The following is a 15,052-nucleotide window of genomic DNA, read 5'->3' on the forward strand; positions in this document are numbered from 1 at the left end:
AACTAATCAAATTCAGAGGATAAAACCCCTGGTCCGGACGGATTACATCCGCGCATTTTAAAATATCTAGGGAAGAGATAGCAGAGGCATTACTACACATATTTAATAATTCATTTGAACAAGGTGTAGTGCCAGAGGACTGGCAGATAGCTAACTTAATACCTATATTTAAGAAGGGAGATGGAACATGTCCAGTGAACTATAGACCAGTCAGCTTAACATCAGTAGTAGGAAAAATAATGGAATCCCTACTAAAGGAGAAAATAGAAGAACATCTAGAAACCAAAAATATAATAGTGAATAGTCAGCATGGATTTCAAAAGGGAAAGTCTTGCTTGACCAACCTCATTGAATTTTTTGAAGAGGTAACAGAGGGAGAGTAGACAAGGGTAATGCAGTAGAAGTAATTTACCTAGATTTTCAAAAGGCCTTCGATAAGGTACCACATAGTAGACTAATGAATAAGGCCAGAGCAAGTAGCAGAATGGATTACTAGCTGGCTTCAAGACAGAAAGCAGAGAGTAGGGGTAAAGGGTAGCTATTTGGAGTGGCAGAAGGTGGAAAGTGGTGTTCCACAAGGATCAGTGCTGGGACCACTGTTGTTCACAATTTATATTAACGATAAAAGTCAATACTGAGGAGGACTGCAACAAATTACAAGATGACAATAAACTTGAAGAATGGGCATATAATTGGCAAATGAAATTCAATAGAGATAAATGTGAGGCATTACATTTTTGTAAGAAAAATAGGAAGGTCACGTATTACTTGGAAAATACAAATCTAAGTGGGATAGAAGAGCAAAGAGATCTGGGAGTACAAATATACAAATCACTGAAAGTAGTGACACAGGTTAACAAGGCCATAAAAAAAAAAGCAAACCATTATTTTTAGAGCAATTGAACTGAAAAATAGCCAAGTTATGCTAAACCTGTATCGAACCTTGGTTAGACTACACTTCGAGTACTGCGTACAAATCTAGTCGCCATATTATAAAAAGGATGTAGAGGCACTGGAGAGGATGTAAAAAAGATTTACAAGGATGATGCCAGAAATGCGAGGGTATACATATCCGGAAAGGATTAACAGGCTAGGTCTCTTTTCTCTTGAAAAGAGAAGGCTGAGGGGTGACCTAATAGAGGTCTTTAAAATTATGAGAGGTTTTGATAGAGTGGATACAGAGAGAGTGTTTTCACTTGTGGGGAACAGCATAACTAGAGGCCATCAATATAAGATAGTCACCAAGAAATCCAATAGAGAATTCGGAAGGAACTTCTTTACCCAAAGAGTGGCGAGAATGTGGAACTCGCTACCACAGGGAGTGGTTGAAGCAAATAGTGTAGATGCATTTAAGGGGAGGCTAGATAAGCATATGAGGGAGAAGGGAATAGAGGGTTATGCTGATAGAGTTAGATGAGGAAAGATGGGAGGAGACTCGAGTGGAGCATAAATGCCGGCATGGACTGGTTGGGCCGAATGGCTTGTTTCTGTGCCGTATATCCTAAGTAATCCAAATGGGGGAGGAGGCAAGGTGTAAAAGAGATTTAACTCTCAATGAAATGGGATTTTTTTTCACCTCTACAGTGTTTACTTCCTGAGGAAGTGCATTCATCTATTACAGCAGTGTAAAATGGGATTGTGTGCCAGATAGCATTTGTTTAGATCAAATAAGGTATTATTGCTGCAGTGAAAAAGGCAAGCTGCAGTAAATGATTGTACAGATAATAAAAAGAACAATGGCTTGTAGAATAGTCACAGTTTGAGGCATTTATTCTAAATGAATAATTGGAGAGCGCTCTTAAGTGAGGGACCATTACCAGATACTACGTATTACAGCTAGTGAAAAATAACATTCTCACTTAATTCCATCATTTTTTATAGAAAAGATAATTGTTTCAATGATAATGTTCTGCTATGCTTTCATTGATTATAAACAAGATCATTTTTAAATTTAACAAAATTTCCTCTAATCCATGTTTGACCTGCAGCAAGTTCATTTACACTGCCACCCTGGTAATAGGATTTTCACTACATTTGCCAGTGAGTTAGTCCCGGTTCCAGCTGTTGGGAGCACAGAAAGATTATTTGAGACTGGAGCTGAGACAGACAGAACTACAAGGAGAAAAACTGTTGAGGTAGCCATTGCAAGCAGGAGCTCACAAAGGGCAGGAGACAACCGCTGGAACTTCCCATTTTTAAAAAAAGGGGTGGGTTTGGAGCGTGGGGGCAGTTAAATTGTTAAAAATGTGAATCCCGACCTGATCCCGCCCACTTCAGGTTTTGACGGGGGTGGTGGGGGCGGGTGAACAACCCACTCCCAGGGGGCGGGTGAACAACCCACTCCCAGGGGGCATTACCTCAATTTAAATATTGTAATGAGGCTGGAAGCCCTATTTTCCCCCTCCATTTTGTGTTTAACTACCTGTGGACGGGTTTCACACAATTCGTGAAACCCAGCAGTTAAACCAAGGTAGGGACTGTTGCATCCAGGAGTTAAGTGGCTTTATACCTACCTCCTGGATCCAGGGTCCCTACCTAACCCACCCCCCACGAGGCCTCCGATCGCATTCCCAGGCCTCTTTTTTTCTCCCGGGTTTCCCGCCCGCCTCAGACCCACGCCCCCTACCCACCTCCCCGAACAAAATTCCGGCCAACATTTCTATATGCCTTTTTGCTATCTGTACAAATGAAGATGTTCACACGTTTAAAACTACCAACCTCTGTGATTGTATATGTAAATTTAACACTGTACAGTTTAATCGGTGACAAATGTTACATCTGTAAAATTGATGCCTCCACATTTCATGGAGGCAGCAGTACAGCACTGTACAAACACTTGAGTTAGTCAGTCTGACCCAGCAGTCTGGTGACATTGAGGCAGTAACCAAGCCAATACTATTACATATTTTTGGTCTTCAGCTCATTTCCTTACTCGTATTGTCTGGGGAATGCAATTTGACTGACTACAATAGCCAATTACTGTCCAGCATGATAAATTCATATTTAATAAATAGTTGTGCTATTTTTCTAACTTCTCTGAAATTATCAAATGAATCTAATCGATGAATCATTAGCGTTAGTTGAGCCAAGCCAAGATATACAATAATCATCAGTCTGTCTGAATGTTTTGTAATTATTTATTCTGTTTGAATAATAACCCACACTAGTACAATGCAATCACAGTGTAATTTGTGATTCATCTCGCTTATCAGTGCCTCTGTCTGCTATTTGCCACTAATAAGATTAACTTTTAGATTTGTTAACTCTTTAATTTTACTAGCATTGTTCAATGGATAATGTAATCTTTTAATTTCAGAAAATTTATTTGGATGCATAATTCTAAACATTTAAATAGAGCCATTGTTGTTTTCTTGTTGACTCGAGCCATTAGTCAGAATGGTGCGTCTTCCTGTTTTTCAGTGATTGAGAATGATTGATTATTCTAAAGGACAGCAGACTAATTTGATTTCTGCTCTCTCACAGCCAGGGCGATCAACTTGTCTGACAGGAAGGTTGACCTTGTGGACAGCTGTTTAGAAGAAACGGGTGGTCTAGGTGTGAACATTGTGGTGGATTGTGGAGGTTTGTACTGTGTGTATCAAGCACCGAACACTATTTTTGATGGCTCGCAATTTAACCACTTTTTTTTTTGGTTTATTTTAAAAGTCTTGCATGGACATTTCACAATATTATAAAACTTCAAAAACATATATTTCCCTTCAGTTTTCTCCTTTCCTCTCCTGAAACCATTGCCCCAAGGCTGGAGTGCAGTTCCATTGGTGCCAGTTCCAATGGTATGTTGGCCTTCATAGCAAAAGGGTTTGAGTACAGGAGCAAGGATGTCCTGCTGCAGTTGTACAGGGCCTTGGTGAGACCACACCTTGAGTACTGTGTGCAGTTGGTCACCTTATCTGAGGAAGGATGTTCTTGCCATGGAAGGAGTTCAGCGAAGATTCACAAGACTGATCCCTGGGATGGCAGGAATGACGTATGAGGAGAGATTGGGTCGATTGGGCTTGTACTCGCTGGAGTTTAGAAGAATGAGAGGGGATCTCATCGAAACTTATAAAATTCTGACAGGTCTGGACAAACTAGATGCAGGTAGAATGTTCCCGATGGTCGGAGAGTCCAGAACCAGGGGTCATAGTCTAAGGATAAGGGGTAAGCCATTTAGGACAGAGATGAGGAAGAATTTCTTCACCGAGAGAGTGGTGAACCTGTGGAATTCTCTACCACAGAAGGTGGTTGAGGCCAAGTCTTTAAATATATTCAAGAAGGAGTTAGATATATTTCTTAGAGCTAAAGGTATCAAGGGATATGGGGAGAAGGCAGGTACGGGGTACTGAGTTTGGATGATCAGCCATGATCTCATCGAATGGTGGAGCAGGCTCAAGGGGCCGAATGGCCTACTCCTGCTCCTATCTTCTATGTTTCAGTTGCCCTTTGCTACCTCACCCAAGTGGCTGTTATTCACGTGTGAGCCCTGACACAAAGTGTCGAGAGGCTTTCTGGCTGTGAAGCGGTCAAACCTGATCCATTCCTTGCCAGCATCCACAGATATGCACTTCCCGTGGGGTTCATATTGTATCAGTCAGGAGCAGGAACCCTGAACATTTTCTCCCTACCCGAACACCGGGCACTGCAGCCAATTGGTAGCGGTTGCCTATCATTGCCGTGGCTGAAAGCAGCAAACTCCACGCAGACCAGAGATCGAACTGGAAGCTTCATGGTCTGTATGACTCGGAGATGGCGACCTTAACTTTGAGTCTTTGGGACCACGAAAATGAAGTTATTAAAATCATTTGCTAATCCAAAGGATTGGACCAAGTGTTTCTAATTATGTTTTGTTTTATAGTTGTGTGTAAATGTAGCAATTGTGATTTTAATTCTTGCCCATTAGGACTGTGTAAACTCTGTTCACAAGGGCTAGTGGTGAGAACTGTTTATGTAAAAAAAAAAAAAAAAAATGACATTTGCATTTTATTGTTCCCAAGATAGGTGGATTTCACCTAAAGCCAGGAGTGGGTGGAAATAAATTTCAAACTGAATTTTTTTTACTCCATTATATAGCTGCAGTTTGCTTTATTTCCCCCTCTCGCCCGAATTCCAGAAATGACTGTTCCAAGAACATTTTGTAAGGACGTACAGATTCTGCTACATCCCATGAAAGATGTGCCATGTTGTTCATATTTCTACATGGCAATTGGGATTTCCCATTGTAATTAGCACCTGAATTGAGACTAGCCAAACTCTAGTTTGTTCAACAACAAACTCTAGTTTGTTCAGACTCTTGCAGGCAGTGGAGAGAAAGAAAAAGAAGAGACTACCATCTATCAATCATGACTGGATTTCAACCCACTCAGCTGATGGCCTATTGCCTTCTTTATGACAACAGGCGGATTTAATTTTGACAAATTTTCACAGTTTCGGTTGGGAAAGCACATTAACTAAATGTACTAATTTTCAGCCCAGTAAAAACAGTCCATTACTGGGAAATCTGAATGTGCAGGTGAGCACAAAGAAGGCAAAATATAACTACTTATTTGGCTAAAAAAGACCATAAACGTGATTTTTGGCTAATTTATTATTAATGGATGGGAAAGGTGGCATGTTTCATCCTAGAATTCCATAACTGAGCCCCACATTGGGCCGATGACTGAGCCAAGCTATTGAAGTTTACTGCTATAGTTGCAGTTTAGATTTCCTTTTAAAGTAAGCCCCATTTTGGTCCTGGATAACTTTTGTTTGAAGAAACTACCCTAGTGCTAGGCAGTGACGGGGCACATTGCATTGGTGTGTCAAGAACACTCTGTCAGAATGTATCAGTGTCTCAGCCTTGCAACTGGGTGGGGTGTTGGACAGACATCGGCCAACTCCACAGGAAAGGTGAAAATTTAGACAGTAAGTCACCTTGGGCCACTCCATCACATAGAACAAACTTTTAGAGAGTGACTCTGGCAAAACGCTGGGAGAAGCTTAGCTACTCGCCGTTTTCACCAGGCACAGGTGTGTGGTGTGCAGAAGCTTTTCTTTTTAAAAAAAAAAAAAAAAAGAATTTGTTAAAGTAACTCAAAGCTACAAGTTTTAGTATGCGTTCTTATGAATTAGATTTTTTTTTTAAACTGCTTTATTATCGTGATTACTTGTCGATTAAATGACTAGTTCAGTGTCCTTTTGAGACGACATTAGTTGTGAGCTAAGATCACGCAACAGGGTGGGCCGCGAGAAGGCTGTCATCGTCCACCCCATGGTTAAGTTCGACGTTGTAAACAGAGGGATTGGAATTCCTCCTGCATAATTTCACCACAAGTCAGCATGAAATCAAAACAGGAAATCTCATTTTCTAATGTCAACTATTTTGCTAAAGTTATCAATGGGAGATTTCACTCGCAAAATGGCCTTCGTGTTTAAAAAGTGAATTAAACCTTGTTATCTCATTTCTCTGCTCTTACGAGTTAAGCTGTGGTGGTATAAATGATGTGCACTTTGATATTTTATTGTATTACAGTGCAGCTCTACAGCAAGGAAGATGAGCCAGCTGCCAAACGGCATCTCCCGCATAAACATGACATACTCAGTCTTCTGGCTGTTGCAGGTCACTGGGTAACAACAGAGGAGAATCTGCAGGTAGTCCAGGAAGCTTACACCACAACAGGTCTTTTGTAACTTGTCAATGCTGCACTGTTCACCAGTATACAGAACATGAAACTTCATATGAAATCCGATCACTCGTGTAATTCTCAAAAGTTCCTTTCTCTTACTTTTATATTGTGTAGCGAGAGAATGGAAACCCAGCTATTAAGTTACTAAACTGTTGTAAAATTATATGGCAAGTCAGAATGAAAGAAAAATTGGGGGGTATGGTTTCATATATTTTTTTCTAATTTTTTTAAAAATCCAAATATATTTCAATTACTAATGCAGAAGGTGAAACCTATAACCATAAATCCTGTTGTAGAAGTCATATTTCCATGCCTGTTTTTCTGACTTGCAAGTACAAGGGCCTTGCATGTGTGTCTCATAAAACAGGAATGCATTCTTAATTTAACATTAATTTCCAGTGTTCCTCTTAATGTAATGTCTTGGCTTGCTTTAACAGGATTTTTTTTTAAGTGAATACACAAGACTCACTGGAAATATTTTTCATGTTCTAGTCTCCCATACGATATCTTCTGTGTGTATAGGGGATATCTGTTCGATATTACATTTGGTACCTGAGATTGCATTTCAGTCAAAGCTTTTAATGTAACCTTGCCCCTAAGGGCTAACCCATCATAATGTCTATAGTACCAGTTATACCTGTAAGTGGTGTTGTATTAGGAGTGTTCAATACTAAAGGTGTCGCACCTAGCCTGTCATATACTTACGCACTGTGGCACCTCATACAGCAGATCTGTTTGTACTGGTCCATTCTTAAATAGCATAGATGCATTTAAATTAGCATTGATGCTTTTAAGAGGGAGCTAGATAAATGCACGAGGGAGAAAGGAATAGATGGATTAGATTAAGAGGGGTGGAGGAGGCTTTTGCGGAGCGTAAATAATGGCTTTGACCAGTTGGGCCGAATGGCCTGTTTCTGTGCCGTACATTCTGTGTAAATATTGATTCCCACCAAATAGCATAAACATGAGGCAAAAGAGTAAGAAAACATAAATTAACAGTTCTGCATCTGAAGACATGGGCCTTTCAAGCATTGTCCAATCTTTACTTTCAAGTTCTCGGTAAGATTCCTGCGTCTGATGTGCTGCTGCCCTTGCTGCCATTCAGATGCCGAAGTTAACCAACAGCCCACTCACAAGTCTGTCCAATATCTCCTACCCCACCTCCCAAAAAAATAATTTTACATTTTTGATCCATAAAGTTTGACTTTAAACAGTCCACCAACCTAAATCAGCGCAAAGTAGTTTCCTAGTGCAGTGGAACATCCCCTAACATCACCTTACTGCAACCCCACCCGGATAACAGAATGTACTGTCCTGATAGGAGGGAAGGGTGGCACCTCCTTCCCCCCACCTCACTGAGCATAATTGCATGTCCCGTCTCTCCTCCCATTCCCTCCCCTCCTCTTTGCCTCCTCTCTCCCCTCTGCTCTTTCACCTTTCTCCTCCACCCACTTCCCTCCCCCCACTCTCTAGCCCTGGTTGACCTGAATACTACACTTGGTCTTGGCTCTCCATGTGCAACGCCACAGGAGACCAACTAGTTTTTAATAAAAGAGCATTAAAACCACAACACTGCGAACTGGCACAGTATGTGACTCAAATTAGTTGCTTGTAAGTACAGAAGGAACCAATTTCCATGTTACCATTTTCCACCCTGTGCATTGGGATCAAGGTATTGTGTATATAAAATATAATTTATTAAATAAGGTGCTTCGTAAACCAAATGTAACTGATAGTTTTTTGCCCCCAAAAATATTTTCTTCACTTTTTTTGTTATAAATGTTTAAAATGTTCCCTCGAGATCCAGATTTGCTGCTTGTAATTTAGAGTCTAGCCCCTTCATCTTGCTCCCTTCCCACTTCCACACATTCACTGTGGTTTCTCAAACTTTGGGCATCCCCATTCCTCAACTTTTGGCAATGTTTCCCTGTACGTTAGACTTTAAGTTCCTGTACATCAGATGCAGACATTAGACTTTTAAGTTGCGTTTGCTGTGCTCTGTTTTCAGTTACTCTTGCATCATGTAATGTACGCGATAGTGTAGTGTATATGTTCCTGGACGAGTAACCCAGAGGCCTGGATTAATAGCTCAGAGAATGTGACCAGGGCAGTTTGAGGATTTGACTGTTTAAAAAATCTGAACATAAAAAGCTGGTATCAGTAAAAAGTGACCGTGATGTTGTCGAATTGTTGTAAAACCCCAACTGGTTTACTAATGTCCTTCACGGAAGGAAACCCTGCCACCCTTACCCGGTCTGTGACTATATGTGACTCCAGTCCCACACCATTGTGATTGACTGTTAACTGCCCTCTGAAGTGGCCTAGCAAGCCACTTGGATGCATCACCATAAGGGCAACTAGAAAGATTCATATAATGCCTTTCAAAACCTCAGCATGTCCCAAAGTGCTTCTCGCAGCCAGTGCAGTATTTAAGAGCAGTCACCATTGTAATGTAGGCAGAGAGTGTGGAGGGCACCACGGACGAGCCCAATCCTGTACTTACACAGGATGTACACACACACATATTTCCAGCAAGGGTCACTAGATAGCGTTAAGGAGAAGGAAGCATGACCAATTTTACCCCTCTAAATCAGGGGTGCCGAGCCCAATTATAGCATCCCTACTACCATCAGATCAGCTAACTCTGCACAGACCAGGAAATCAAACTTGGGACCATCCAGGTCTGTATAACTCAAACTCACTGCCTTAACCAGCTAAGCTATTTGGGGAGCATGCAGAAATTTTAGTAGCGATTTGGAGCATGCAAAAAAAAGTTGCCATATATGGTAGATTTTGTTATTGTTAAATTAAAACTTGGTATCTCTTTAAACCCATTCATTTTTACTTTCACAGCTAGATCCACCAGATAGTCAATTTCTATTTCGTAAAGGAGCAACCATTTCATTCCTAAATGAGGAAGTGTGGCAACTATCAAACATGCAGCAAGGGAAATACCTGCGTATCCTTTCCTGGCACTCTTTGGAGGATTTGAAGCTCTTAAGTAAACACTACACAATGACCCTTAGGAATAAAATAACAAGGCCTATAGCTTTACAGTATACATGCCAATATTTCCTATTGGTGTTCACAACACACATTAAGCAACAATAATTTTGGTTTGTAAGGTTGCCAACTTTGGACGTATTCCTGGAGTTTTGATCATGTGACGCATGATCATGTGACACTTGCTCGCAGTTTGCAAATGTTATTGCATTTTCCTTATGAAGGTCGAGTCCCCTGTAGTAGAGTATCTTTGGTCCCCGTGAGCCTATAAATAATGCTGTTACTCACTGGCAAGGGCGGTCTGGATATCGGAAAATTTCTCGAGTACCCCATGAATGGTTCCACACCACCCCTGGGAGGTGCGTTCTCTGCTCTCCACAGCCCCGGAGAGAAGCACTTTCTGATTTCCTCCGCCCACCCCCCAACCTCTGAGAAATTGAAGGTAGTCAATTCTTTATAATCAAACAAAAGTAGAAATGCTGGAAGTACTCAACACGTCAGGCAGCATCTGTAATCTGGGAGGGTTAGCAACCCTGCCCCACACACAGGCATTGAGAGCTGAAGGGAGGGAATTTAAATGCCATTTCACCCTCCACTTCAATGAAAAACAATAGGGGGTAAAAATACATTCACTGTAGGACAAAGAGTTGAGCTGCGATTCCTAACCATTACAGTCCCCAAATGAACTGCTGATTCCCTCACAGGTAGGCTACGGACTTAGGAAAAGATGCAGCGAAAGTAGGGAGGAGGCAAATGGAAAAAGGAACTGGCTGGAATATCAAAGCCACAACAAGTACTTACCTAAAACGGTGACTGCCGCAGCCAAAATATAAACGGGCATTATTTGGGAACTTTCCGCCTGTGGTGCTCACAGAGGCTAGCCTACCTTTGGAAATTTACCACCCCCGCCCCATGCCTATTGGCCTCCATACCTGCCAGTCAAAGCTCCACCTCCTCTCATTAGCGGACTGGCACTGCCCATCAACTCTACTTCCTATTTTCTCCCGGGCTGCTCGCAGCCTTGCCCGGGATATCTATCTTCAATTCCAGGAGACTTCAGGACAATCCAGGAGGGTTGGCAACCCTAAATGTAGGATTCAGCAGATGGAATGTAGAAATCTTTCTACTGTATGTTCAAAAGCAAAATACTGCAGATGCTGGAAATCTGAAATAAAAACAGAAAATGCTGGAAATACTCGGCAAGTCTGACGAAAGGTCATCGACCTGAAACGTTAACTCTATCTCTCCACAGATGTTGCCTGACCTGCTGACTCTTTCTATGTTGCTACCCTTGACCATAACTTCAATTTCCCTCTGTATGATCTGTTACAAGTTTAAGCATTGCTGCTTAAATTTCCGCTGGCAACAGATGATATTTATCACCTGGTTAAAAAAAGACTCCAATCTTCAATTAGATTATCCAATTCCCTTTGTTGCTAGTGAATAGACTGGGTGCCTATTTATAACTCTATAAATATTGAGCTTGTTTTTTTCCCCCCCACTGTGTACCTTTTTTTTTCATACTGGGTTATATATCATTTGGTGCTTTACTTTCTTTTTGACACCAATTTAATTTGCAGGCGTGTCCAGGGAGTACAAAATGACCACTTTGGGGTTTCATTTCAGGCTCGTCTTGTCCACCAACAGTACCTTTTGCACTAAATTGTGAAATTCCAGCATTGCCTCCTTTCAGCACCATTGACACCTCCCTACCATTGGTGCTAACAAGGGATGAAAAATCTGAACGCTACTGGTAGCTACCCAGTGGAGTGTTAAATCATACTGTCATCAGCGATAACTCTGCTTCCAGTAACAGCCAGTGGGGAAAATGCAGTCGAATTCATCTAACCTGTAATGTTAGAGAGTGCCCCCAGCTTTGCCCAGTTTTTGCCTTTGCTGTTTCCCGCACTGGCAACCTTCACCTCCAACACACAAGATGCACAGGTGTGGTTTTTAATCCCTCAGGCGCAGCTGCGTGTTAAAGAAATGGGTGTAGCTGCACTGTATTGACTCATTGCAACAACTGGACCTGGGAGATCACTTCTTATTTACTTGCTTAGCTGTCAGTTCCCCACTTAAACAATCTCTACTCTTAAATGTTTTTTCCATGTATTAATGCAGTCGTACGCAGAACTGAGTACTGAGAGAAAGGATGATAGGGAACCTGGGAAACAGTGGTTTATAATGAAGTTACTAAACTACGTGCAATTTAATAAAGAAGCAGCAACATGATTAAAGCTTGCAGCTGTTCTCGCCCCTAAGTGTTTCCCAATAGTACAATGCCAGTGTGATACATTGTGGTAAGTAAACAAATGCAAAACAAAGAGGGGGAAAGAGTAGCCTGGGCAACTCGCTTAAATGGCATGATTCCATGCTGGTAATTTGATTCTGTGATATGCAGATATACTGCCATCTCCATACCACTTTGACTCGGAGGTAGATCATGGTGCATTGTACTGCTCATTGGTTTCCGAATGCTGGTTAAACTTTAATCATTGTCATGAGCAGGCTGTCTTGTGGGATCTCTAAGCATTAAGCACTTAAAGGTTTTTTTTTAAGCTTTAAAGTTTGAATTGGTTGCAGCTACCTCCTCCATGCAGTTTCATACCTGATGTCCAAAGTTGAACTGAGGCAGTTTTGGCTTCAATTGTACTGCACATTTTGTGTTGCTGTGAAGCCAAAACCATTCCGTATTCAGAACGTGTAGTGTAACTAGTCTATAAAGTCTCAGCTTTAACACATTTGCGGTGTCAAATACAGAGAGGTATGGGGACAGATATTCTGTCTATTACTAGTTCAAATTAACATCGGTTCCTTGATCATTGCTGTTCTAATCATATCTATGATGCAAATGCCAGTTTAGAAGTTGTGCATTTTGTGGCAACAAATCCTTGTTTTGTAAATAATATACTAATTTGAAGGCCTTGCTCAGTGATCTATTTGTCTTTTTAAATAGAGAAACAGTTAGCTACATCAGCCTCATCATCTTCCCACTTTTCTGCAAATCTTCTCCTGCGTGAAGGTGTTGGTTCATTGCTGGGATATTTTCCTATGCCTGCCAGTACCCATGTGGCCGTTCTCATTGTGTGAGCCTAGACAGTGAGCAGCAGGCTGTTCAATTTCAGGAAGCATCACAGCTGAGCCTAGGCCTGTCCTCACACAACGTACTCTTTCTCTCTCTCACACACACACACACACACACACACTTCCAGCAGGGAATGACTGGATAGCTATCGGGAGCAGGAACCTTGGCCTATATTTCACAACCCCTCCCCGCCCCAATAACACAGATTATTGCAGCCAATTGTAGTATGCTTGCTTCCACCTCCACTGACCTCAACCAACTCAGCACAGACCTGGGATCAAACCTGTGACCTTTCTGGTAGTCTGTTCAAGCTCAGCTAGCCTCTGACTTCATTTAACGTTGGAGTGTGCGGCACTGGCGTTTTAACAAGTTTTTTTTCAACATGCTGATTTTTTTTCTTTACTGGGGCATGCATGTTTTCCTTTTTCTGACAGATAAATTATGTTTTTTTCCCTTTTGCACAATTCCATTAAAAACAATGGGACACTTTGTATTAAAAAAAATTGAAGATTTTCATAATAGTCAAATTGAGGTTTAGGCCATGCAAATCAGACCAATAAGGAAACTATTCTCAAATGGTGAAACAGCTGTCATTACAAAATATCCAATGTTAGCAATCTGATTTTTTTTAATGCAATCGTTTAGGAACAAGGAAGTTACATAGATGGGAGAATTTTGTGTACTTTTCTTTATGCATTGTTTTACATTCCTGTGTAGTTCCACATTTCATTACACACAGCTTATTGCGCCTGAATGCCGTTGCCTAGATATTTTGAAGGACGTGATGGAGAAGCTGTCCAGTGGAACCTTCCGGTAAACATTTCAGTATTTGCTTTAGCAGTTCCTGGTGTCACTTTGAAAGGCAGTTGTGTAATAAATCGGTAATGGAATGTTCAGTACTGGAATTAAGCCCTCGCTGTTTTTGTTAAATATATGTACAGATGGTTGTGTTACGCAATATCTCTTTGGATACACATAGCAAAAACATCGACTTCAATGTTTGACTAGTTACGTGTGATTATATTTAAAATACATGTTGGGTGATGAGATACTGCAAACCATAGTCAATTATCTAAACACTTTCAGAGATGCAGCTTGCCTCGTCTCCTAAAGAAAGAAAAAATCTAAAAGAGACTTTGCACACTGTCTAGACATTTCCAACTGCTTGTCTATTTTCAGGCCTCAGTTGGATGAACCCATTCCAATATATGAAGCCACAGTTGCCATGGAGATGGTTCAGAAGAAACAAGTCAGGAAAAAGCAAGTCGTTCGGCTCTGAGACAGTGTCATGATAACTAATTTCTGTGAACAGCTAAAAGACTGGTGCTGACTCCAGAAGCATCTGTATTGTTCTGGGGCAACTCGACTGCTTCAGTAATTTAGCTTTAAGATATCCTCCTCCTATGTCCTTTACAATGCTATAGTATGTAGTATCTTACTGAAAAGCTTATCATTTGTAATGACAAGAATGTGCACACGCCCTCGAGACTAATTTTGAATTATTTTAAAACCCTCTGGAATCATTATTACGTGAAGATGTGTCTTTTCATTTTATTTTACTAGTTTGGTGGCGGGAAATTCTGCGGGCGATTAGCGGCAGCGCTACTGGCTTTCGCCTTGATCTTCCTGCGCCTGGAGATCATAACGTCCTCTCCAGGCACATCGCCCTGTTCGTGCTCCCGATGCAAAATTCCCCTTTCTCGCCTGCCTGTGCGCCTCTGTTTTTTTGCGACAAGTTCGACAGGCATTTTCCAGTTGGGAGGCCTATCGAGGAGCGCTATTTAAAGGCGTCCACTTCCGGCTGTTGTTTGCGTCAGCCAGGACATCAGACTTTTTGCTGCTCAAAAGCAAAGAGCCCTTTTGAGTATTTTAAGTGTTTTTGAGATTTCAGAGTTTGAAGCTGAATAAGGAATCTTCATTTGCATTAGGGTGTGATTTGAGATTTATATATTTCATTCGTTTGGTGGGGGCTGTACTGGCTCTGGACCTTGCAATCCGGCGTCACTGTAGGAGGCATCTGAGGCACACAGAGAGTACAAAATGTGGCCAGAGGTAGGAGGGCCAACAGGGCTGTCATCAGGAGGCCTTACCCTCCCAGAGTGTACCAGCAGCAGTTCTCCTACTTGAACTTCAGTGAGGAGCAGTGTCTTGGAAGGCTGCGGTTTAGTAAGTACAGTGGTCACAGAGATCTGCAACCTTCTGCAGCCAGACCTCCAGTCTCACAGCAGTGTCAGCACGGCTCTCTCAGTGGCCGTCAAGGTCACCATCGTGCTAAACTTCTATGCCAGCGGATAATTCCAGT

At 41.6% G+C, this 15,052-nt stretch overlaps 1 protein-coding gene across 6 annotated transcripts in view; it reads left to right on the top strand.

Annotated features, from left to right (window-relative positions):
• The window catches only part of cryzl1 (crystallin, zeta (quinone reductase)-like 1), a 73,777-nt gene extending 59,492 nt beyond the window's left edge, over positions 1-14,285 (top strand). For all 6 annotated transcript variants that reach the window (XM_086007122.1, XM_086007121.1, XM_086007120.1 and 3 more), the window contains 5 exons: positions 3,484-3,582; positions 6,509-6,627; positions 9,516-9,621; positions 13,518-13,563; positions 13,930-14,285. In XM_086007122.1, coding sequence (XP_085863248.1) covers positions 3,484-3,582; positions 6,509-6,627; positions 9,516-9,621; positions 13,518-13,563; positions 13,930-14,029 — 470 coding nt within the window. In that variant the 3' untranslated portion in view covers positions 14,030-14,285. The remainder of the gene's footprint in view (positions 1-3,483; positions 3,583-6,508; positions 6,628-9,515; positions 9,622-13,517; positions 13,564-13,929) is intronic.
• Positions 14,286-15,052: the final 767 nt, after the last annotated feature.

Source organism: Somniosus microcephalus, chromosome 14, assembly GCF_052327205.1.
Source record: "Somniosus microcephalus isolate GS21.2 chromosome 14, FLI_Smic_1.0, whole genome shotgun sequence".
Lineage (NCBI taxonomy): Eukaryota > Metazoa > Chordata > Chondrichthyes > Squaliformes > Somniosidae > Somniosus > Somniosus microcephalus.